This window comes from Dasypus novemcinctus, chromosome 6 (assembly GCF_030445035.2).
Source record: "Dasypus novemcinctus isolate mDasNov1 chromosome 6, mDasNov1.1.hap2, whole genome shotgun sequence".
Lineage (NCBI taxonomy): Eukaryota > Metazoa > Chordata > Mammalia > Cingulata > Dasypodidae > Dasypus > Dasypus novemcinctus.
The window spans coordinates 18007343-18034089 of NC_080678.1; the positions used below are offsets into that span (position 1 = coordinate 18007343).

Below are 26747 nucleotides of genomic sequence, written 5' to 3' on the forward strand. Positions count from 1 at the left end.
AAAAAACTGGAAATAGCCCATATGTCAAATAACAAAGAAATAATGGGATAAATGATTATCTTTCCAGCTGGTTGAACACAGCAGTAATTAAAAATGATGTTTTCGAAGTAAGATTATTGACATGGGGATATAGTCACAGTACACTGAAAATGGCACATTAATAAAATATTCTTCCCTATATTTTATCCATGACTTTTTTTTTTTAAGATTTATTTATTTTATATTTATTTCTCCCCACCCCCTCATTGCTTGCATTTGCTGTGTCTGTTCTGTGCTGTTTTTATTTTTAGGAGGCCCTAGGAACTGAACCTGGGACCCCTGATGTGGAAGGGAGGCACCTAATTGCTTGAGCCACCTCTTCTCCCTATCTCTGACCTTTTTGTAAATTTACAACTTCTCTATTAATGGTCATTAGTGCTGCTTGATGAGATTAGGGGATTTTTTTTCTTTTAATCTTCTTTTGTGAAACAGTACTTCTTAGCTTTCTGGTAATGAATGATGCATGTAGTGGCTATTGTTTGGATTCCCAACCTTTGGTGAAGAGATCCTGCCTGCCCACTTCGACCCATTCCCATGGAAGGATGGCATGTGAACCTATTCCCGAGGCCAAAATCACTGGCTCAGAATGGACTTGTGAAACAAACCAAGTCAAGTAAAATCCCTGCTTGAAAATTCCCTAAATGGGTAGATTCCTTTCGTCTGAGGTCATAGAGCTGTACGGTTATGAGCCCCAAGCCCCAGGACCCTTGATCCAGCTCCCGCAGAGGAGTGCAGGGGAGGGACCTAGCGGCAGGAACCTCTGGCTCCATGAATCCCTGTCTACGCTGCCGACTTGCACTTACGTGAGGAAATACCTACACTTTATTTGCTCAAGTTTGTTCAGGTTTGTTATTTGTTTCTTTTAAAAAACAGAGATGCCTTTCAAAAACACAATTCTTAAGAATAAACTAGACTTAAAAGTTCAACAGGTTACAGTAAACTGCTAGTTCCATTTTCTGCCTTCTTTAAATCAATCATGTACTCATTTGTGGCGATGGATCCTTACATACACAACTACAAGTATACTGAAAGTAACTGTCTACAAAGATTTTGAAATTTCCAAACCATTAAGGGAAAAGTATATTACACAATATTATTAAATGTAGCATTATCAACTGTTGGATAATTTTTATAGAAATATTTTTGCTAAGGGAAGAATTTTGAGTACTGAAAAATATAAATTAAGCGAATGCAGCAAGTTTCTCTTGCAGAAACTTAAACATATTCTGAGCATAATTTTCTAACTGTTGGCACCTCTGTTGTTAGTGGCTATGAGAAACTAATGCTATAAAATCTTAAGTGATAGAAAAAATGAAGTAAAGATAATTTGAACAGTTCAATAATATGTTAAACACATGTTCAATCCCCTATTTGGAACAATATTAAGGAAGCATACAACTTTTATTAAGAGAAAATCAGTTTATAAATGTTGAATAAATATTTAAAAGAATTTAAAGGACTGCCTCGCAGTCAATCCAAATCATAAAGATAGATGATTCCTACATAAAACGTGCAGCTTTAGTCAGTATGTAAACTTGCCTGTCCTGTGCCAACTTCAAAAGACTCATAATCAACATTCACAGAAGATATGTAAGCACCAACTGGTAGTTTCCTCTTTGATTCTGAAGGGACAGAAGTCATTTCTTTAGCTTTCAGAGCACTTCCCTCATGTCCTTTTGTCGAAGAGGCAACTGCTGCCTTCTTTTCTGATGCTGCTTTTTTCTGTTCCTGTGAAATACCAAAATTTTGTAACATAACCTTGAGGAAAAGTTCAGTTACAAGCTATGACTACAAAACATGCCATCTTGATACTAAGGATCAGTACTCTGATAGGTGTGACAATGGCATTGTGGTCCCTAGAGAAATGTCCGTTCTAGAAATGCATACTAAATATTTAGGGAAGAGATGCCATGATAAAATTTATTTTTAAATTCTTAAAGAAACAAAACTTAAGAAGCAAATATAGCCAAACAGCTACAAATAAATCTATTAGCTATCATTAGTTTTATTGTACTTTCTACATAATTAAAAAACTTAAAACTAAAAAATAAAAGTAAACTTTCCCGTTTATAATCTCAACTTTAGACAGTTTAGAAGCACTCTCTAATTGTAAAACTTATGCTACCTGCAAAGATTTGTAACTTAGAAGTAAATTCCTCATTCAACATTTACACCCATTATGACTACACAGAGCCCTGACAGGTTTTCATGAAAAGCTTTTTGGGAAGAATGAATAGACCAGGGTATATTCATATACTGGAATACTATTCAGAAATAGAGAAAAACAAACAACAAATGACATAACAATTGGGTGAACCTCAAAAAACAATATTTTGAGTAAAAGAAGCCAGATACCATTTATATGAACCTCTAGAGCAAACAAAACAGTTCTATAGTGACAAAAATCAGAAGAGTACTACTTATTTGGGGGAAAGAACTGACCAAAAAGAAGCACGAGGAAACTAAGTGACAGAAATGTTCTATTCTCTCAGTGGTGATTATATAGATGTATATACAATTGTCAAAACTTACTATACTGAACACTTAAAACCTATGTATTTCCATAAATAAATTGATAAAAGCTTTGGGGGCACTAAATAAAAGGTGTATTTCTATAATAATGAGATAAAATTCATTCACACTGGTTTGTAATTGCTCCCTGAATTCAGCAACAGCAACGTCACGGGACTATGTATGACTTGTGGTGGACTTGTCTGCTCCCTCCTTCCTTAGGATGTGAACAACCATGTGTAAGTCTCTGTTTAAATAGCTATCACTAGTGTGTAAACAAAAAAAGCCCAAACCTGTTTTAGCTATTATTTCCAAACACCAGGAAATCGGGAAAAAAGTCCAACTGTTTAATTCAAGCATTAATGTAGGAAAAGACAACTCTCCAACAACTAGCTTGTAACTGATTCCCACCATTAATGTTTTGGAAGCTGAGTTACCACCAAACTGCATAACTGGTTATCTCTGTCCTTTGGGGACAGAGTTAAGTCTAAAATCTAGAACATTCTGTGTTCTTTGGTTTAAATTTACCTTCTTACTCAGAAATATCTCCCATTATTGTCACAGAACTTAACATTCTAAATTGCTAAGAGAGCTGTCTGAAGAGATCATAAACTCTCCGACTGTCAATAGTTGTTCTGTTTTCCCAGCCACAAGCAATAATTTAAAACTAAGTAAACTTGTACATTTTGGCTATCACTATTCCTAACACTAAACACTTCCTCTTCAAATGAAAATCACTAAGATGGTTTACAAAGAAAAAAACAAAAAATGGACAGGCTACACATATTTGCTCTCGTTATAAAACAATTGACTAATTTTTATCCCATTATTCTAGTTACAGTTAAGTCAATAGCACGCATCACGTTATGTTACTATTGATCTGGTAGCACCTTGTTATCTGTGAAAAACGCAGTGACCACTGGCAACTTGGCTGAGAAAATTTACTGGCTCATCCTGAGGCAATTACTTTTGAATTTGAAAAACAATATCATTTTATAAATATTCCCTTCTTTCAAAATATTCTTACAATGCCACAGTTATCCAAGCAACTGCATCCTATAAACTGGGTTCCTTTTCCAAAAAGTTTTTAAAAACATAGAATACTATCTGAATAAAGTATGGTTTAAAAAAAACAAAAAACAAAACACATACACCCCTGCAGAATACTTTCTGCTTTTTTTCTTTTTGTTACAAGGTAAAAGCAAGGGCATGTAAGGCCTGAGAAAATACTTCACTGATGTATATGTGGAGATAAATGTTCATACTTATGGAGTCCCACCATGATGTAAAGGAGCATTATAACATTCACGTCCTAGTCTAAGTTTAACCAACGTTCTCATCAGAGATTAATACCTTGGGTAGACCTCAAAGGGTTGCTGTGCAGCTCAAGTGAGATGAAAAGCTCTTTGTAAACTGAAATTATATGATCCAATACATAGTAAAACCCCAGTCCCTCTCTCCCTGGCCTCATCTGGCTCCGACAGCACAGGAAGCCCTCTGTAACAGGATCGAGAGGTCACTTCACTCCCGCTGTGTGCGCCCTTGTTCATCTCCAAATTCCAAGAACTGAGCCCAGTGCCTGACCCAAAAGAGATATTCAATAAACAGTTGCATGATTCAATTCCTTAAACTCAACACATAAAATAGCCACATTATATAAAAAGAAGTGGCATATGTTGAGTTCCAAATAGGTAGCACAAATCAAAGAATGACAGAAGTTCAAAATATGGAAGGATCCTCAGACCATGTGAACAACAAAAATAAAATAGCTACCCTATTATTTAATTTTTCTTGTTAGAAAATCCCTACAAAATTAATTTAAGCAATAAATTAATATCAAATAATACAAGTGAGTTTTTCCCAGTTGTTTTATTTAAATGTCTTTTTTGTTGCTGCTCTTGTTTTGTATTGTTTGGAATTTTTGCTTTTTGGTTCTTATTTAATAAAACACGTGTGTGTGTGTATTTTCTCACCCTTTTAGCTAGTGAGAAAGATTAGGATGAAAGGATCTGAGCTGACATTTACCGGATGCTAAGTTCAACATGCCTTATTTTATCCTCATTCCAACCACATGAGGAAGGTAATATCACTCCTATTTAAGAAATAAAGAAAACCAAGGATCAAAAAGTAAAGCAGGGAAGCGGACGTGGCTCAACTCAGAGAGCGTCCGCCTACCATATAGGAAGTCCAGAGTTCGAACCCAGGGCCTCCTGACCCACGTAGTAAGCTGGCCCATGCGCAATGCTGCCATGTGCAAGGAATGCCCTGCCACGCAGGGGTGTCCTCCATGTAGGGGAGCCCCATGCACAAGGAATGCACCAAGTGAGGAGAGCCACTCTGTGTGAAAGAAGCACAGCCTGCCTGAGGGGGGAGGAAATGGGAGAGAAATAAATAAAAATAAATCTTTAAAAAAAGTGAAGCCAATTCCTCAAGTATATGTGGTTAATAAGTGATCGAAATGGGAATTAGTGGAAGTGGATATGGCTCAAACAATTGACCTTCCGCCTGCTACCTGGGAGGTCCTGGGTTCGGATCCCTGTGCCTCCTGGAGAAGATGAGAAAGACAGCAAGCTGGCACAAAGGGAAGGTGTGGCAAGCTGACGCAACAAGATGATACAACAAGGAGGCACAAAGAGGAAAGACAATGAGAGATACAACAAAGAAGGGAGCTAAGGTGGCTCAAGCAATTGAGTGCCTCTCTTCCCCATGAGAGGTCCCAGGTTCAGTTCCTGTTGCCTCCTAAAGACAGAAATGAGCAGAGAGAGCACACAGTGAGTGGACACGAGAGAGCACACAGTGAGCGCCAACAATGGGGGGGAGGGGCGGAATAAATAAACTAAATCTTTAAAAAAAAAAAGAAATGGGAACTGGGAACTGGAAGTGACTGGTCACTCACCCCATTCTGCCTAGGACTTTCCCAGTTTTTGCACCAGGAAATAACAATTTTAAAATCAAAAGTCTTGCAACCTAGGAACTCTTCATCCTGGGAAAACCTAACATATCAATCCTATTCTGACTGACTCCAAAGTCTGGACTTCCATCTACTTCATTACTGTGCTCTAGGGAGGGATCAAACTAGCTTGCTTGGTCCTTATGGTAATAACAAAAGCTTCCAAAATATAAAAGGTCTGGTCTCAAAATACGACTTTCTTTTTTTTTATGGCAGAAATGAACTTTACCAGTTTGGCTGCTTTATGTATTAAAAAGTTGGCTATCTTCTTTCTGGGTCCAAGGGGTATGCCCATTTCCTTCAGGTCATCAATCGTACACATAAGCTTTAAAGGAAAACAAAGAAGCACATTAATCTTTCAATGGATAAGTGTTCTGAAATTGGAATAAGAAAATTATAAAAGAAACCATATCATCTAAAGCAGGGATTCTTAAGGGATCCATGAGCTTGAATTTAAATTCAAGAAAACATTATTCTTGTGGGAATGTATTGGTGCAAGTGTGACATATTTATTAAATAATATACAGTATAGTGTAGACTTAGAAAGGGGTCCATGGTTTTCAACTGACTGGCAAAGGAGTCCATGAAACAAAAAAAGGTTAAGATCCCCTGATCTAAAGTAATTTAAGATTCAGACAATTAAAAAAATAATATTTTGTTTTTTTAAGTCACAGATTACTTTAGGCTGTACAGTCTTTGGTCTCCATATCTCTAAACCATTCTATCAATTTTTAACAGAAAATACATGCATGTTGTAGAAAATTCAAAAGCTGTAATCAAGCATACAGTCAAGTCTCCACTCCTGTCTCAACTACCCAATTCTCCTCTTGGCAGGAACTGCTGACAATTTGCTCTCCTTCCAGAGATATTTTATATATACACAGCATCCACATGCTTTTATGGGTGTGTTTGTATGTACTAAGCTTTGCTCTTTCCGTGTAAGGGATCTTAAAGATCTTTTCACTCCAGAATCTCTAACACTACCTCATTCATTCAACAGCTGCCAGGTATTCCATTATGTGTACACACCATAACTGGCTTAACTAATGCCCTATGGTGGATACTGAAGGTGTTTCCAAGGTTTTGATGTTACAAACGATGTCGCACCAAGTATTCTTGTAAATAATTTTTGTATGAATACCTGTATAAGAAATATTCCTGGACAATGAAGAGCTTGGTGAGGCAGACCAAGAAGAATTACAGCGCCTGACGGTGGGTGAACAGCAGAAGGCATAGTTCACTGCACAGGTGCATCACTTTATGGAGCTAAGTTGGGATAAGTGTGTGGAGAAGCCAGGGAATTGTCTAGACTCTTGCACTAAAAATTGTCTCTCTAGCTGTGTGGACTACTTCATCAACACTACCCTTGCCAGACTGTACAAAGGAGGGTAGTAGGCCATTCCCTGAGAGAATGACCGAAGCAAAGGACTTGTTATTAGGCAGATTAAAGTGCCAGTGGGAGAAGGTTGGCAATCTACTGTCAGGTCAACATCGGGCTGTTTCAAAGCCTCTTGGTGCTAAAACTAACAGGTCAAATGTTCAAAAAGTGAAATTTATTTAGAATCTGAGATTCCAGATTGTATCACACTGGCTATTCAATAAATGTGAATTCTGAAAAAAAAAAAAAAAAAAGAAATATTCCCAGCAATGGTATGTACTTTTCATATTTTAAAAGCTACTGCTAAAGCTGTCCTCCATAGAAGCTAGAACAAGTTACTCTCGTAACAGTGCCTACATCTCCTCATCCTAGCCACATAGTACATTATCAAACATACTATTTTTGCCCACCAGGTAGGTTAAAAAAAAATCTCATTGAACTTTTAATTTGTATTTCTCATATTACGAGTTTTCATAAGTTAAGAAGTCATATGTTATTTCCTTTACTGTGAGCCATATCTGTTCTTAGTTTTGCTTATTTCTATTGGGTTAATTTTTTCTACAACTTATTTTTAGACGCTTTGAATATTAAAAAAATAAGTCCTTTGTAATGCATATTCCAAACATTTCTCCTAATTTGTCATTACCCCTTTGATGCTGTTTATTGAGTCTTCTGCTATACTTTTCTTTTTTCCTTCGTGGCTTCTGAGTTTTGTGTCATACTAGAAAAGACTTCCTAGATTATACTAAAAAAAAAATTGCCTGCATTTTTTATTTAACATTTAAATCTTTGATTTGGAATGCATTTTGATATGAGAGCCCAAATCTTAGTTTTTTGTTTATTTTTTAACAGAGTAGCACTTCATTTGCTCTTTTTTTTTTTTAAGGATTTATTTCTCTCCCCACCCGTTTTGTGTTCAGTTTCTGTCCATTGTGTGCTCTTTTTTTTTTTTTAAGATTTATTCCCCCCACCACCATTGTCTGCTGTGTCCATTCACTGTGCGTTCTTCTATGCCTGCTTGTCTTTTAAGTGGCACTGGGAACCGATCCTGAGACCTTCCAGAGTGGGAGAGGTACTCAATCTCTTGTGCCACCTCATCTCCCTGGTCTGCTGTCTCTTATTGTCTCTGCTCTGTGCCTTTTTCTGTTGCATCATCTTGCTGCTCCAGCTCTCCACTCAGGCCAGCACTACTGCACAGGCCAGAGCACTCCACATGGGCCAGCTCACCGCGTGGGCCAAACTGCCTTCACCAGGAGGTCCCAGGAATTGAACCTTGGACCTCCCACATGTTAGATGAGAGCCCAATCACTTGAGCCACATCCATTTCCCTCGTCTTCTTTTTGGGAGGCACTGGGAAGTGAACCCAGGACCATCCCATGTGGGAAGGAGGAGCCTAATCACTCGAACCACGTCTGCTCCCTGTTTGTTGTCTCTCATTATTTGCTAGCTGTGTCTCTTTGTTGCGTCATCTTGTTGAATCAGCTTGCCACGCCAGCCCGTCACATCAGCTTGCTGTCTTGCTCATCTTCTTCAGGCACCGAGAACCAAACCTGGTACCTCTGGTGTGGTAGGCAGGAGCCACATCTGCTTCCCTGGTTTGTTCTTAATAGAAACAATATAGATGTAACTGATAATTTAGAGACAGACAATATATACGCTTAAAATCCAAGTTTGTCCTTCTAGCTCACACACCTTTCACTGTGCAATCTGTAATGAGTAAACAAATAGTATAGGATTCACCTCAATGGGCTCTAGGCTCCTTGATCTAACCACAATTAATTCTTGATCAATACTGTAATACTATGGGGTATGAAGGATAAACAGGGCCATCGTGAGAACAGACTCGTGAATCTGAGCAATTCAGACACCAAAAGTTTTCGCTTCCTAGTTGCCAGCTTGTCAAGTAGATGAATTCCATAGTATGAGCCTTCACCATAATTTCACCAATGCTAAACACATCCAACTCCTAAGAACTTAGAAATTTTAATTTCAAAATTAGAAAAATTTTAATAGTTCCCATAGTCACGTGTAGAATATTGGATGAATTTCGTCATTAAACCCTTTACTATACTGTCCCTGACTGTGTAATTGTTTACATTACATTATGTAAACAATTATGTAAACTCTCAAAAGTGTATCTAGGTTGTGAGTCACAATTTGTGAGTCACTTCTGTGATAATCTTTATCATATTGTTTTTCATCATTATCTTCATCTACTTTAGGTTTGTCAACTTTTGAAGTATCATCTTATCCATTTTTTTGAGTCTTATTTTTCTTCCAAAATTCAGATCTAAACACAACTTCTTGTCTAGTTATTCAGAGATCAGAATAAATAGTTTTTTCTAATATATTATCCAACCTCAACATTTCTAATGGGTTTGTCTCATGAACTTGGTTGCCACCCCTTAGATGATCATTGCTATCCAAAAAGTGCTGGACAATACAAGTATTGTAAAAGGTATGGAAGCATTCCATCACCATAGCTGGCTTGGCAGAGATCCTTTACAGATATAGCAAGTGATTCAAGGTTGAAATCTTTCACCAAGTGTTTCCTTTGGTAGCCATACCAGGCCCAGAGAGAAGAAAAGTGAAAGAGAAAGAGCACCCAGTGTGGCCTGGCTGGTCTGCCCTCCCTCTGCAAACAGGAGCATGCGGCTATGCAGGGCCTCTTGGTTTGGGCCCAACAGGGCACCATGAGCAGGCCTAAAACACCCTTAATTTTCAATCTTATACTAAGAAAAAACAATTTTAAACAAAAATTAATCAAACTATCATCAATACCAGAGACTCCATATCAATCTTTTCTTTTTCAAAAGTGCTAACGTATTCAGAAAGGCTAAGTGCTTCCAGAGTTTCTTGCAAAGTTAGGACTTCTTCATTTTCAACGTCAAGGTCACAAGATTCATCCAAATTCAGCGCTGGTTCTTCAGTCATCTTAAAAAACAAAAAGAGGAAGATCACAAAACTCAGAAAAATTCTCATAAGACATCTTTCCTGGTTTATAGAAAAATCTTAATTTTGTTCTGCACACAAACCATAATTTTAGGTACTTTGTCACCCAAAGTTTGAATATTCTGAAAAGTATATAAATTTGATAAATTACACTCAGGCTTCCATTTCCTACAATAATTTACTTTATTTTAAATCTTTCCTTACATATTAATTTACAATCCATAAGGAAGAAAAGTTAAATGAGAAAGTCAATCAACTAGTTATATGATTCTACTACATTTCTAAATCTCAGAGTATTTTTACAGGAACATTTCAGGAAATAAGTTCAGACTGGGGAAGCTGTTCCTTCCTCATTTGTAGTTGTTCCAACTACAAATCTAAATGTTAATTAGGCCACATGTAGACATACCTGCTTTTCTTGAAAAGGTGGCTGCTTCACAACTCCATTAGCAACAGCAAGAGGCCCAGGAGACTTTGATAAATTCAAATCTTTTTGATTAGACAGTATATCAAACAATATCAAAGAACCTAAGAAAAAGAAGCATTCTGCTTAGTAATGTACCAAATGCTTTTATAACACTAAATTCTCCTCTCATCATTTTCAAAGTTCATAGGTAGAAGTCATACAAAAGATAGATGATAAATTTCATAATCAGTATTCTTGCTTTATCAAACACCGTAAGGTAAAATATAAAGCAGAGGGAAATGGACTTGGCCCAGTGGTTAGGGCGTCCATCTACCACATGGGAGGTCTGTGGTTCAAACCCCGGACCTCCTTGACCCATGTGGAGCTGGCCCATGCACAGTGCTGATGCGCGCAAGGAGTGCCCTGCCACGCAGGGGTGTCCCCCGCGTAGGGGAGCCCCACGCGCAAGGAGTGCGCCCGTAAGGAGAGCCGCCCAGCGCGAAAGAAAGTGCAGCCTGCCCAGGAATGGCACCGCCCACACTTCCCCAGCCGCTGACGACAACAGAAGCGGACAAAGAAACAAGACGCAGCAAATAGACACAGAGAACAGACAATGGGGGGGGGGATTAAATAAATAAATAAATTTTTAAAAATTTAAAAAAATAAAATATAAACCATTCCTAGGTAATATTAAGGTGAATAACAAAGGCAGAATTTGAACAAAAAGTATTAACTTCTAAGTTTTAGAACACTTAATTTCTATAATGTTAAATCTTATACTAGCAATGTCACACACACTGAAAGCAATGATGGCTCAAGAAAAATTATGTTTCAAGCGCATATTTGACAGTTTTTACCTAAACTATGACCAGCAACAGAGACCCTTCCTTTGAAGTCTGGGTTCCGACTCATGAAGAGCGCATGCAGACGGTTTATCTCCATTCCCACTTTTTCCACAATTGTCTGACAGTAGGTGGGGCTATTGTAAAATAAAACATCTAGCAAGGTTTCATTGGTAAAGTGACGGAACCGACCAATACTTGGTAAAGTGATCTTCTTAATATTCCTGTTTAAAAAGAAAAAAAAAAAACTATATTCAGTCAGTATCCACCTTAAATCTGTTGGTTCTTAAACATTTAGATTTTGATTCCCAAAAATACTGAGTTAAAGAAAACTTCACAGAATAATTATGAGTTGATAAACCAAGATAAAGCAAAAAAGTTATTTGTGCCTATAACAGTACTATGCCTTTGGGAATTCACTGATGAGTTATATTATATAAAATAAGACATTTAAAGAGACTTTAATTTTACTTTTCAAGGAGAAAGATTAACCTATTTTTCTTTCAAATAACTGAAAATCAGGATACCTGATAAAAATCATGGGTAGAAAAGATAATAGAGAACGTAACAAAGAGAAAGAAAGGAGCTACAGAGAATGGAAACCCTTCTTGATTTGAGAATGTTATTAGCTCCATGTTCCAGCACAAGTATTACCTAAATCCGTAGTTCTCAACTGGGAGCATTCAAAACTATGCAGGGGCATTTTCAGTTGTCATGGTGCCTCATAAGTGCTTCTGGCATTCAGGGGGCAAAGACTAAGGATGTTGAATGGTCTGCCACGCACACATCATGGAACTGGCCTGCCAAGAGCATCTAAAATCAGTGGTTCTCAATGAGGGGCAATTTTGCATCCCAGGGGACATTTGGCACAACTGGAGATATATTTGATTGTCAAAATGGGGAAGAAGGGGTGTTGTTACTGTTATCTAGTAGAGGAGGCTAGGGATGGCACTAAATATCCTACAGTATATAGAATAGAGCCCCCTAGAAACCACTCTAAATTAGACGAGTATTTTGAAACTGGTTTAAATTTCTGAACTTCTCTTAAATATTTACAATAGGAACAAGTTTTAAAAAATACAGTATAAGTCTGATACATTTTTTAAACAAATCAATTTTATTGATACATATTAATAAAGCATAAATCCATCCAAAGTGTACAATCTATGGTATAACCATGAGACTTTGTTTTTAAAATTCTTAAATTTTCATTCTCCCCAATCTGTGTATATTTTCTAGAAATAGTTGCACTCACTTACACAAGTCATTCAGTATGCCTTAAAATACAGTATAAGATTTGACCATCAGCTCATTTATATAAAACTTAACAACCATAATCATATCTTATACTACAAATTTTACCTAAAAAATACTATTCTTCATAAATTGTCTTGTATGTATTATCTTCTTATAAATAAGACCTTATCCTTTATTGCTTTTTCTCTAGTATACTTTGCATTGTCCTAATAGCTGCCTTCTAAACCATTAGAATAGTATTTTAAAACTGGCTTAATTTTTTGTGATCTATGTATCTTAAACAAAAAAAAGACAATTTAATTAAAAAAAAAAATAGCCCCCCCAAAATAAAACTGGCTTAACTCTTTTAGACGCTCTGAAATATTTACAATAGAAACAAGTTTAAAATACATACACACATACACACACATACAAACTAAACAGTATTTAAACATGTGTCTGAGCAGGTATTCAATAAAATAAGAAATGCATTGGTTAATGTCATAATAAACTATTTCAAATTATGGGTTTAAATTTTGAATCTTACGTTGAACTAATCTGAGAAATAAGTTACCAAAATTCACAAACCTGTCAACACCCGTGGCATCCCCACCCAAGGAACTATGCCAATGAACTGGAAGGAATTCCACTCTGCTTACTTTCTGATCATCTAAAGATTTCTTGAAATGTGTCTGCAGCAATTTGAGAGAAACCACCCTAAAATCATCCACTTCAGAAACACAAACAAACAAACAATTAGGTTGTAAGATAAATTAAACTGATGAAATTGTCCTAGCATAATAGCTAGTTAGCAATTACCTCAAATATGCCAGTATTTCTTATAACCTAAAGTTAACTTTTCCAAAAAAAGAAAAATGAAGACAAGATCCATAAAAAAAGATAACCAACCTTTACGAAGTTCTTTGTAAGTGAAAAACATTGGTTAAGCTATGATGCTAGAAGGCAGCATGATACTGTGGGCAGACTCTAGAGTCAAACTACCTGCTTAAGGATTTCTGTCCTACCACCTACTGACTGTGACAAGAAGAGGTGACTTGACCCCTCTGAGCCTCAGTTCCTCACTTAAAAATGGGATAATAATAATAATAGCACCAGGAAGCGGACGTGGCTCAACTGCTAGAGCATCGGTCTACCATATGGAGGGTCCACAGTTGGATCCCCAGGGCCTCCTGACCCGTATGGTAAGCTGGTCCACACGCAGTGCTGCCGCACACAAGGAGTGCCATGCCACGCAGGGGCATCCCTGAATAGGGGTGCCCCACGCACAAGGTATGCACCCTGCAAGGAGAGCTGCCCCGCGTGAAAAAAGCACAGCCAGCCCAGGATCAGTGGCGCACACATGGAGAGCTGACGCAGCAAGATGATGCAACAAAAAAAAGAGACGCAGTTTCCCAGTGCCACTTGATAATGCAAGTGGGTGTAGAAGAATACACAGCGAATGGACGTAGAGATCATATAACGGCGGGGGGAGGGGGAGAGAAATAAAATAAATCTTAAAAAATAATAATAATAGCTCCTATACCCAAAGGTTTGTTAAGATAATGATATAATATATGCAAGGTACTTGCCAAATATCAAGTATACAATAAATATGAACTATTCTTACATAAAACATAAACATAAAACTTCAAAAATCTAAGTAAACCTAGCAGATTCATAGTCTCATTGAACAATCTCTCACAACTAAACCTCACTGTGAATAAGTTCAGTTGCTGGAAGTGCTCAGACAGAGGTTGTTTGTCAAAAAGCCTAGACTGAATTGTTTCCATGATCCCTTCTAATTTGTCAGCATCTAAGATTTTCTAAGTTAGATATGTCATAAGAGCAAATCAAGCACAAAGTAATTTTTCCCACTGATCATTTAAACCTGCTTCTACAGACCTGCTTCTTCAGAGGCAAGAAGCTTAGACCTAAGAACTATCCTAAAAATGAACACTGAAACTCTTTTTGTTCTCAATTCATTCTATGAAATAAAATCTACTAACACTTACCACATTCAATAATGCTTCTAAAGCGCAAGTCACACACTGGTCCAATGCCATGTACCATGAACACCAAATGGTCAATCTGAGGCATTTCCCCTATAAAAATAAAGATGCAAACACACACACAACACTTATATATGCACATAAATAAATGCTGGGAATTTATTTTGTTCTGTTTTAATGGAATGGTAATGTTCTAAATATTCCTTTTGCTATCCACAAACTTGCCAAAGAAACTCATTATCCTCCACTAAATTAGAGGGACAAAGTTCAAAGTCCATTCTGGCAAATAACTAGACCAAGACCTGGAGGAAGCAGGCTGTTTCTGTTCCCAGAGGCTATCTACATAGTGACTAGAAACTATACTTCCAGGCTCCATAACCTCCTAATTTTTTTTTCAGAACTCCGCAGGGCACTAAACCCTACATGGAGAATCAAATTACCAATACGAAACTTTAAAATCTTTTCCCAAAATCATTCCCCTTGACTTGTAAGATTCAGACACACTGAAGAACACCTCCAAGGTAAATCTACTATTTTTTTCTCCTCTAGTTATCTCACTCAGATTTCATAATATAAGTACCTATTTATCTTATACATTTATAAGGCAATGAAACAAAATGAAATATACATGATTGTCAAAATACAATCTTTACTTTAAATGGCACAGTATGAGAAGTCAAAGCACTACACTAAAGCAGAGTGTGGCAAACTATGGCCCCAGGGCTAAATCCAGCTTACCGCCTGTTTTTTAAATAGAGTTTTATAGGGGCACAGCTAGGCCCATTTGGTTACATATTGTCTGTAGCTGCTTTCACACAACAGAATTGAGTTGTTCCAGCTGAATTTTAGGCCCACAAAGCCTAAAATATTCATCATCTTACCCTTTACAGAAAAAGTCTGCCAGCACCTGCACCAGAGTTATACAAACTAGCTGAGGTATGAAAAAACAAGTCCAAAAATATTGCCAGAGGCCTTGTTTCAACAGCAAAGTGCTTTTAGGCAACAATACATATCTTAGAAATAATACTAAATAGTTTTTCTATCTTCAACAGAACTCAAAATTTAAAAATAAAGGTGTCAAAGTAATAAATGTAAAAAGAAAGATATGTACAAAACTGGCTGATTTCTGTACATCCTGGCAGGTAATTTTAATAACTGTATTTCTGTTTCATCATTCAAAAGAATGGTACTAAAATAGAGAAAACTAAATTGCACCTCAGTCCTAAACAAACCATACACACCATCGGGAATTTCATCAAGGCTATCATCAATTCCACGTTTTACAACCCTGGGCCTTGTCTGTCCATCTTGGGTGGTTCCCCATTCATCTGGCACTGAGGAAGGCTGGAACTGAACAATAACCTTCAAGAAACAACAGTAGGATTATGACAAACTCATGAACAAATTATTTCCCATTGTGGGCTACATCATTAATTAAAATACACAATAGACTAATTGGTAGTAAGGATAGTTTATAGATCAAGTATCAGTACTATTCTCCCAAAGTCAATTTATAAGAGGCCTGCCAGAGCTTATTAACCATTAAAGCCAAGCAAATCAATACCATTATTTTCAATGCTTATGTTATAATATAATACAACTAAATCAGTAGTATATCTCGATTTAAGAATCTAATATAAAAATCCAAGTTTATGCATAAAAAATTAAGGAAAAGTTACCTGCAACAGAGAGGTCTTTTATAAAAACATGTAAAGCAAAAGTCTTTAAATAGCCAAATTCAGGGAAAGGTTTTTATTTTTCATTTAATACCTTTTTATACCATTTATAGTTTGTTGGCCTATGAGTATGTTTTTATTTTACTTATCAATAAGGATTTAGAGGTAATAAGGTTATGGGTTATTTTTGTTCTCTCTTCATACACTCCTGTGAAAAGAAAACTATGTTCTAAGAAGCTGCCATGTGCTAAACACTTCCACATAAATCACTTCCTCTAAAATATGACTCTAGGAGGTAAATATTATTACAGGTAAGGAACCTGGACCTTAGAGAGCTTGGTAAATGAAAGAATCAGAATACAATACCACTAATCAATATTTTTTAAAAAGGGGGAGGGTACAGAACAAGAAAAGTTCATGGAGACAATACAGATAAAAAGAGGAAGGACACATTTTTACTTCAAAGGTTAAAAAAACAAACCATCATCAAGGCCAGGGGGTCAAGCCCAAATCCAGTCTATGGCTTGTTTTTGTAAATAAAGTTTTACTGGAACAGCCACACCCATTGACTTATGTATTATTCATGTCTACTTTTACACTACAATGGCAGAATTGAGTTGTGACCCACTGCCTGTCCTACAAAGCCTTAAATATTTGTTCTCTGGTCCTTTACAGAACATTCTGCCAACCCCTGATCAAGGGCAAAAATTTATCAAGCAACTTACGGTGCACACTAAGCTTCAGCTAACATGTTGCCATAAATAGAAACTTAATGGGAAAAAATTTAAATTGTTTTGTTTCCATAAACAACCTGAACTACAGTAAGTGATTTTAAAAGCTCCTGTTATTAATATATTCCCCACTGCAGAGGTTATCAAATACATCCAGCAAAATAACTATTAAAAAGAAACTTAAGGATGGTCAACCACCACACCAGGGAACTGAGAGTCTACAACTGCAATCAAGAGAATCCCATCCGTCAGCCATGTGGGATCTAAGCCCCCTCTCAATTTAGAGGTGGAGCGGGCATTGCCATCTCAGGGTCCTCAGGATGGAGGAATGAAATATGGATTACAGTGGACTTGCTGGTGTTCTACTATAGAATTATTGTGACTCTAGCAATGGAAGAAATTGTGCCACTGATGTGGAGACAGTGACCATGGGGGTTGCTGAGGACAGAGAGAGGGAAGAAGAGTGTAATATTGGGGCATTTTCGGGACTTGGAGTTGCCCTGAATGATACTGCAAGGGACAGATGCAGGACACTGTATATCCTGCCATAACCTACTGAATGGACTGGGGGAGCGCGTGAACTACAATGTAAAGCACACTCCATGTGGTGTAGCAGAGTTCCAAAATGTATTCATCAAATGCAATGAATATGCCACACTGATAAAAGACGTTGTTGATGTGGGAGGAGTGGGGTATATGGGTACCTCTTACATTTTTTAATATAACATTTTGTGTGATGTACGTATCTTTAAAGAAAAAAAGACAATTAAAAAAAAGTGGGAAAAAAAAGAAAGAAACTTAAGGGGAGTGGGTATAGTTGAGCACCTGCTTCCCACATATTAGGTCCCAGGTTCAAATGGGTGGATGGATGGATGAACGGATGTATGGGTAGGTGGGTGGGTAGATGGGTGGGTAGATGGATGGATGATAGAGTTTAAAATATTAAAATTTTAAAAATTAAATTAAAAAAAGAAACCTGAGGAGCAGATACATCTCAGTGGTTGAGTGCCTATTCCCATGTACAAGGTCCTGGGTTCAATCCCTAGTACCTCCTAAAAAAAAAAAAAAAGAAACCTAACACTTTAATATCTTAAACAGTCACATTACCTTCGGATTGTGCATAACAATTGTCTCTCCACTGGGAAACTCTAATCTGCGGTGCCACTGATTAGTGGTTACAGCTTTTTTATATTCAGCCTGTAATATTGGAAACAACATATAACCCAATATTACAAACCTTTATCACACTGAGAGGAAGAATGAAAGAAAATGACAATAATAAATATGGTGATAAAAATAACAATACTGTGCTGATCACTTTACATACATTACCTCATTTAATTAATTATTCTCAATCACTCCTACATAATATTACTCCCATTTTATAAAGGAGAAAACCAGGGTTTAGAAGATTTAGAACACAGATGCACAACCAGAGAGCAGTAATGGTAGAACTGTGCTTTAGTCCCACCAAGGACTTTCTAACTCCAAAGCCTTGACCATTCAATCATTTCCTTACTCTTCTTCCACATATCCTACTCTACCTTCTATAAAGCAAAAGTCTGAAGGGGAACATCCACTGGCCAAAAAGAAGTATTTTTTAAATTAGCAACAGTGATTATTTGGCAACCATGTTAATACGGAAGTCTTTTTTTTTTTGTCTTCTGGGCAATCAGTAACAATTCCTCTCCATCAGCCTCTGTCCGTCTGACTCTCTTCCTCGCTTTACCTTTTTTTAAATTTTTGAACATATTTATTTATAATAGTTAAAAGCAACATCACCAACAAAAATGTTTAAAGAAAAAAAAGTTTCACCACCCTAGGAATTATTTTCACTTCTTCATACTTCCTTTCAACCTGTATTAAGTCTTGTCTGACACAGCAAGTTTCCTCATGTCAATCTCCAAAATGGTACTGATCCTTGATCTATACAAATTTAGGAGCCATTTGCAAATTTTAGCAATAATCCTAATGCATTCTATTGGGATTACATAAAATTTATAAAATAATTTGTGAAGAACTGATATCTCAATGGTATTGAGACTGTACATACATAAACATAATATTTAGTTCTATTTATTAAGGTTATCTTTTATGGCTAATTTTGTTTTGTGATTTTTTTCCCACCATAAAATTCATGCCTATCTTTTATTGATTTTTCCCCCTTGTAACCTGCAGTTCTGCTGGTGTATTGTTCTCTTCTGTCATTGGTTTTCTCACTTCCTAAGCTCCTCTGCCTCCTCCCTGGCCTGGTTTGGATTTCTTGGAAGCAGCTGAACAGGAGGAAAGATCTACCTAGGTTACAAAGAGCTACATTCTGTTGGTAGTCAGTACATAAAAAGAAATCCCACTTCCAAAGCCTGTGTCACCTTATATGATCAAATGTCTTTAAGATATAGTATATACTTTCAATTAAGTGTTTAGACTTGAAAGTATATACATTGGCTTCATAATAAAAAAAAACAAAACATTCACGCTTAGGACATCATATCTCCAGCAGGATCCTACCAAAGGTTTTAAAAGGGCCAAAAGTCTCATGACATTTGTTCTTATTCTATTTATTTTCACAAATCAAAGGTTAATTTCAGGGCTTTTGTTGAGTATTAATTTGAAAAATGGCCACATGCATGGCATCTGTTGTCAACAACAAATCCCAGCAGCCTAAGGTCTTTTGAAGTTTTGATACAGGCACCTGATTAGATTTGTGATGTACTGTAAAATACATTCTACCTTTAGACACTGAGGCCTCAGGACAATAAAGCACTCAGGTCCCCTGTGACAACTTAGCACTTCATGAATGACTACCACTTAAAAAGCAACCTTCCTTGGGAAGAGGATCAAGACAGGCTCTCTTGTAATAAAGTCAGTTTCCTAGTATGTGGTTTTACATGAAGCCCCAATGTACACTGGGCTTATATTTCTTTAAAGAAATGCATACACAAATAAAACACACATACCTCCAGTTTTTCACTGAACTCCTCCGTATAGGGAATAAATCTGCTATCTGTATCACCCTTGTAAAACCAAGTGCAGCGTCTCACTTCAGCTGGCTCTTCTTCCCAGTACACAGCTTTCCTTGTTCGGTCATAAAGGTAAACATCATAACGCCCTCCATCCGTCCCCAGAACCACACTCTCAGGGTCTGGCTGGACTAGAGCATGAAGTCCACAATTTAACCCAGCAGTTAAAAAGCGTGTGTATAAATAATCCATAATAAATACAGTTACTAGTTGATCCCTAAAGACAAAGAACTAAGCTCATTTTTGTTTAAAACAGAAATTTTAAATTAATCTGTGCTGCTAAAAATTATGACTCTTCTGAAGTGGAAAAGAAATAACTAAGGCAAAATTTAAAAACATATGATCATATCTTACTGACACAAAATAATTAGAATAAGTAAATTCATAGTGTCAGAAACTAGAAAACAGTATACCAGGGCCAGAATACGGAAAGGGGGGTTAATGCTTAATTGGCAGGCAGTTTCTGTTTGAGGAGACAGAACAGTTTTGGCAACAGATGTTGGTGATGGTAGCAAAACACTATGAATATAATTAACACCACTGAACTGTGGTTAAACGTGGCAATTTTATGTTATACCTATAAATTTGTATACTAGAATACAAATTTTTTAAAAAATAGGACTGTACAACACAGTGAACCCTAATGTAAACTATAGCCCATAGTTAAGAGTATAATTATATTGTTTCATCAATTGTAAAAAAGGCACCACACTAATGCAAAATGTTAATAGGAAAAACTGTGGGGTGGTGGTACAAGTGAACTCTGTTATTTTCTGCATGATTTTTCCGTAAACCTACAACTTCTCTAATAAAAAATGTTTTTATTTATCATAAAATAATTAAAACAACTGGTAGATATTTTTTAATCAAAGGAGTAATATCTACTTATAGCAATACTCCATAAATTGTTTCTAAGGGACATTAATAGGTGATTTTTAAAGTACTATTATCAAATAATATTAAGATAAACAAATAAATAATTTTTATACTGCAGGACTTAGAGCCTTAACATGCTCCCATGTACTTGTCACTCTCCAAGAAGTAGATTTAGTAAGCAGCATTTCCAAAACTCTATCTGCATAAGGAACACTTTTTTCACTTTATCTCTAGAAGCAAGAGTTCCACAGAAAATGCTTTTATATACCTCATTAAAAAAAAATGAATAAGAAAAATAGGGAAATTCAAATCTAGAATATATGAATTACTCTGACTTAAAAGACCTTTAAACAATGAAGGAAATTACTAAAACATTTCTTCAAATACCTTGCTCAGGTAAAGCTGAACTTTATCAGTATTAGCATCTTAAGGTACAGAGTCTAGTAGGGTCTACAAGGATTAAGGAATCTGATATTCACAAAAACTAGGACATGGATAAAACATTCTTCATATTTCTTCTCTTCTTCAAATCTCATACAAGAGGTTGCATAACCAGTACTTACCTGAATTATAGATTTCTTCAAGATTCATAGAGTCAAACACACTGAAAGGCATCCAGAGTTGTTTGTGTTCTACCTCCTTGCAGTAAAACCAGTGGGGCTGAATAGATTCATATTGGTTTTGAAGTAAAAAAGGAGATGGCGCTTGTACAGATGGACCCGGAGGCCTGGCAAATGCCTGTTGCTGTGCTGATGGGGGCAGCACTGACTGCACTGAAGAAGGAATCTGGAGGAGGCAAAAAAGTTAAGACCATCAGGCTTGTCCAAAAGGACAATTCTGTACATGCTTCAGATTCAAAATCTGATATTACTAATAATTATCCTACATATATTTCTGGATAGCTATTTAGTTTTTTGTTGTTTTTTTTTTAAAGATTTACTTTATTTCTCTTCCCTTCCCCTCTAGTTGTCCACTCTCCTGTGATTGCTTTTCTTATCAGCGGCACCAGGAATCTGTGTTTCTTTTTGTTGCATCAACTTGTTTTGTCAGCACTCCACGTGGGCAGCACCATTCTTGGGCAGGCTGCACTTTCTGTCGCACTGGGCGGCTCTCCTAATGGGGCGCACTCCTTGTGCGTGGGGCTCCCCTATGTGGGGGACACCCGTGTGGCACCGCACTCCTTGCACGCATCAGCACTGCGCATGGGCCAGCTCCACATGGGTCAAGGAGGCCCGGGATTTGAACCGCAGACCTCCCATGTTGTAGGCGGACACCCTCACCATTGGGCCAAGTCCACTTCCCTATTTAGTTTAATAACTAGGCCCAAAGCAATTGTAATTTTTTTTTTAATCTAACAAAACCCAAAATCAACTATTTAAGTAACAGTCTTTTTTATGCCAAAGTAAACCACCAACTTTATAGAAACCAACATAGCAATGTCTTGTATGGTTTATTTAACCTTCAATATGTCCTTATATCTTGACTCACCCCTTCCATTTCTAAATTTTTATCCTAAAGATATGATTATAAAAATGAGGAAAAACTTACCTACAAGGATGTACATTCTACTAGTTTTAATAGTAAAACTATAAATAATCTAAATGTCTAACAGTAACTTTATTCAAATGCTGAAACTCTCTAGAGCCATTAAAAATAATGCATTAGAAAGAAATCATTACATCTAAATCAGGTTCAGAAAAAAACAGATTATAAAACAACATGCACCTTGCAACGTTTGCCTAGAGAAAAGATACAGAACAATGAAAACAGGGATTATCTATGGGTGGATTTTTATTCACTTGACCATTCTGCATTTTTCAAGTTTTCTTTAAAAATCAGAATATAATTATTTATTTTTTTAATTAATAATCATTTGGAAGTGTTATCAAAGTTAAATTTATTGAAGTTGAAGGAAATGGATGTGGCTCAAGCAGCTGGGCTCCCATATACCATATGGAGGGTCCAGGGTTTGATGCCCAGGGCCTCCTGGTGAAGGCAAGCTGGTCCACATGGTGAGCTGGCCCACGTGGGAATTGCTACCCCACACAGGAGTGCCGGCCAACACGGAGAAAGCTGTCACAGCAAGATGACAGAACAAAAGACACAGAGGAGAGACATAGGAAGACATAGCAGACCAGGGAACTGAGGTGGTACAAGAGAAAGATCACCTCTCTCAGTCTGGAAGGTCCCATGATCAGTTCCCAGAGCCACCTAATGAGAATAGAAGCTGACACAGAGGAACGCACAGCGAATGGACACAGAGAGTGGGGGGGGGGGGGGCGGGGACAAAGGGGGGCACAGGGAATAAAATAAATCTTTAAAAAAATTTATTGAGGTTGATAACTGTGCTGTTGTTATATAAAAGAATATCGCTATTTGTAAGACGTATACACTAAAGTATTGAGAAGAGTCATAATGTATTTAACTGACCTTCAAATGCTTCCATATTTATGTGTGTGTGTGTGGGTATATGTAGAGAGGGAGGGAAGGAGAGGAGGAGAGAGGGAGAAAAAAAGAGCATGGGTGGGCAGACAGGTGAGAGTGTATATATGCACAAATTATAAAACAAATGGAGTAAAATGTTAATAGAGTGAAATGATTTTAAAAATGGAGTAAAAGGCAAATCTACGTTAAAGGCTAATGGGTGTTCTTTGTGCTATTTTTATTTTTGCAACTGAGTTTGAAATAAAATTTTAGATCAATTAAAATTTTTTTAAAAATTTAATCAGCAAATTAGTTAACTATACTAGTTACTATATAACATAATGAACTCAGTGGTGGATAAAGACAGGATTTTTTTGGGAAACGGATTTTGGCCCAGTGGTTAGGGCGTCCGTCTACCATATGGGAGGTCCGCGGTTCAAACCCCGGGCCTCCTTGACTCGTGTGGAGCTGGCCATGCACAGTGCTGATGCACGCAAGGAGTGCCGTGCCACGCAAGGGTGTCCCCCGTGTGGGGGAGCCCCACGCGCAAGGAGTGCGCCCGTGAGGAAAGCCGCCCAGTGTGAAAAGAAAGAGCAGCCTGCCCAGGAATGGCGCCGCCCACACTTCTCGTGCCGCTGACGACAACAGAAGCGGACAAAGAAACAAGACGCAGCGAAAAGACACAGAAAACAGACAACCGGGGGAGGGGGGGAAATTAAATAAATAAATAAATCTTAAAAAAAAAAAAAGACAGGATTTTTTTACGGGGGTACCAGGGGTTGAACACAGGACCTTGTCCATGGGAAGCAGGTTCTCAACCATTTGAGCTACATCCCCTCCCCAGGACTGTTAATAATACAAAAACAAGAATGTTCTATGAACTAGAACAAATATATGTCACTATTACAAGGTGTTAATAAAATGATGATACAAGGGAAAAATACAACTAATGTAATTTATGGACAAAAGTTAATAATAATATTGTAATATGTTTGCATCAATGGCCAAGAAGATACTATATCAATGCTAAGGGTCAACAATAGAGGGGTATAAGGGGGTAGGGAATTTTTCCTTTAGGAGTAACGGAAACATTCTAAAATTGAGGTGATAACAGCACAACTCTGTGCTAAAACAGAGCAACTGAGTGTACACTTTGGATGGACTGTACAAGGCATGTGACCATACAACAGTGGATTATGGACTGCAATTAATGGTACAAACATGAGAACATTCTCTCATTAACAATAGCAAATATACAATATTGATACATGGTGTTAACAATAGGGTGGTTTATGGGAAAAATACACCAAATATAAGCTATGGATGACATAGCAGTAATATTTTGATGATGTTCTGTCATTATTTGTAACAAATGTTCCACAACATTTGCTGTGTATGAAAGGTTGGTGGGGTGGTGTATGGGAATCCAGTAACTTACGTATGATTATTTTGTAAACTCACAACTTCTCTAACTAAAAAAAAAATTTTTAAATCATACTGGCATTATTCAAAATTGCCAAAAAGTGGAAACAACCCAGGTATCCATCAACTGATGAATGGGTAACAAATTGTGATGTATGCATACTATGGAATATTGTACAGCCATAAGGAATGATGTTGTGAAACATATGACAACATGGATGAACCTGGAGGACATTATGTTGAGTGAAGCAAGCCAGACACAAAAGGACAAATACTGTATGACTGTGCTATAATGAACTAAATATATTGAATAATCTCATGGAGTTAAAAGCTTAAATATGGGTTACAAAAAAAAACAGAATGAGGCTAGAGAATGGAAAGCTAAAGGTTAATCAGCAGAATTGTTAAAAAGGTTGTTTGAGGAAGCGGATGTGGCTCAAGCAGTTGGGTGCCTGCCTATCACATGGGAGGACCTGGATTCAGTTCCCAGTGTCTCCTAAAGAAGATGAGCAAGACACTGAGCTGACACAATGGGCTGGCATGGTGAACTGACACAACAAGATGATGTGACGAGATGATGCAACAAGATGACACAAAGAGGAGACACAACAAGGAAACACAATGGGAGACAAAACAAGCAGGGAGTGGAGGTGGCTCAAGTGATTGGGCACCTCCCTCCCACATGGGAAGTCCTCGGTTCGGTTCCTGGTGCCTTCTAAAAAGAAGACAATTAGAGAGCACACAGCACAGAGAGCAGACAGCAAGCACAAATGATGAGGAGAGGAGAAATAAATAAATAAAATAAATCTTTTAAAAAAAGAAAAAGCTGTTAATTTTTGGAAATTAATAGAAAAGGTGAAATCATAACATAATGTTTGTTAACTAGCAGTGCTATTATATGGGCATGACAGTGGTTGAAAGGGAAAGTTTAAGGTCATGTATACCATTAGAAGGAAAGATAAAAAATATAACATGGGACTATATATGTGAAATATGTATATGGGTAAAATTGCATATATAACATTGTTTTTCTTTGAAACCAAACAAATGTATGTTAATGTTACAAGATGTAAAGATCAGGCAAAAATACAACCAAAGCAAACTATGGACAGAAGTATATAATCTTCCAGTAAGCGTTAAAAAAAAAAAAAAAAAAGGAAATATACTAAGGGAAAGAAACTAGACACAAGGTACAACATATTGCTTGACTCCATATACATAAAATATAAATACAAACAAACCAGGGAGAAAGAAACAGAAGAGCAGCTATGTCCAGCAGGGAAGCATAGGAAAAGTGAAAGGTGATGGGTTTTTGTTCATGTGGTTTTTGTTTTTTATTATTATTAGAATAATGAAAATGCTCTAATAATGATCAAAGTTGTGAATGCACAACTATGTGATTACACCAAAAGCCACTGGATGGACTGTATGCTTTTTTAATATATAGCAATAAAATTGATTTGTTTAAAAAAACAGCAAACTAGTATATTAACTACACTACAAACTATGAATACAGTTACTTTATAGTTTTTTGTTTTGAAACACAACATTATCAAGATTTTGTGTGTGGGTATGATTTAAATTAAATGTTAAAACAGAGCCCATTCTCTGTCTCCAAGAAAGAAGCTATATTATGCTCTGATCACAATACTATTATCTGTGTTGCCCTGGATTTGTTTCTTAATTCTTCCTTTTAACCTTTTGCCTTTTTTGAGTCAGTTGGTTTCCCTTTTGAAGTTAGTTAAATATCATTTGGGAAAAAGGCTTAAGGAAATTTCATAAAATATACCCAATGCAAATATTATTCTGTCATTCTGAGATAGATTTTAACTGTCTAGAATCAAATTCCATAAACATTAACAAAGGAAATTACTGGAGTAATCAATATTAGTCTCTGTGTTTGAGTGTTTTGATTAAGCAGTATAATTAAAAGATGAAAATTTGGCAATCTGTTAATAATTGCTTCAACTTTCACAAGTCCTTATTTATTACTGGTATCTTAGACTAAAATCTAGAAATACTGGCATGTAACTTACTAAAATCAATTACAACTTCGTTAGCTAGGTGATATAAATTAAAATGAAAAATATGGACTGTCCAATGAGCTACCTTTAAAAGATGTTTACTGTAAAGCATGTAGTTTACACAGAATATCCTCCCCTGAAAATAATCTGCCATCATATCAGTTATAAAATGCCCAGCATTCTAAAAAATAGCTAAGGTGGGAGAAAAATTAAAATTATCGTAAATAATTAGGATGTAAAAACACGTCTCC

General features: G+C 36.8%; 1 protein-coding gene and 1 pseudogene across 4 annotated transcripts in view; both read right to left on the reverse strand.

Annotated features, from left to right (window-relative positions):
* The window catches only part of SEC23IP (SEC23 interacting protein), a 58187-nt gene that overhangs the window by 26260 nt on the left and 5180 nt on the right, over nt 1-26747 (reverse strand). For all 4 annotated transcript variants that reach the window (XM_058298278.2, XM_058298280.1, XM_058298282.1 and 1 more), the window contains exons 3-13: nt 21190-21412; nt 19688-19881; nt 17838-17927; nt 15565-15685; nt 14327-14416; nt 12903-13044; nt 11094-11302; nt 10240-10358; nt 9660-9812; nt 5730-5825; nt 1579-1767 (exon numbers count right to left, since the gene is read on the reverse strand). In XM_058298278.2, the coding sequence (XP_058154261.1) occupies nt 1579-1767; nt 5730-5825; nt 9660-9812; nt 10240-10358; nt 11094-11302; nt 12903-13044; nt 14327-14416; nt 15565-15685; nt 17838-17927; nt 19688-19881; nt 21190-21412 (1626 nt within the window). The remainder of the gene's footprint in view (nt 1-1578; nt 1768-5729; nt 5826-9659; nt 9813-10239; nt 10359-11093; nt 11303-12902; nt 13045-14326; nt 14417-15564; nt 15686-17837; nt 17928-19687; nt 19882-21189; nt 21413-26747) is intronic.
* Nucleotides 8558-9649, reverse strand: LOC111766446 (polycomb group RING finger protein 5-like; annotated as a pseudogene).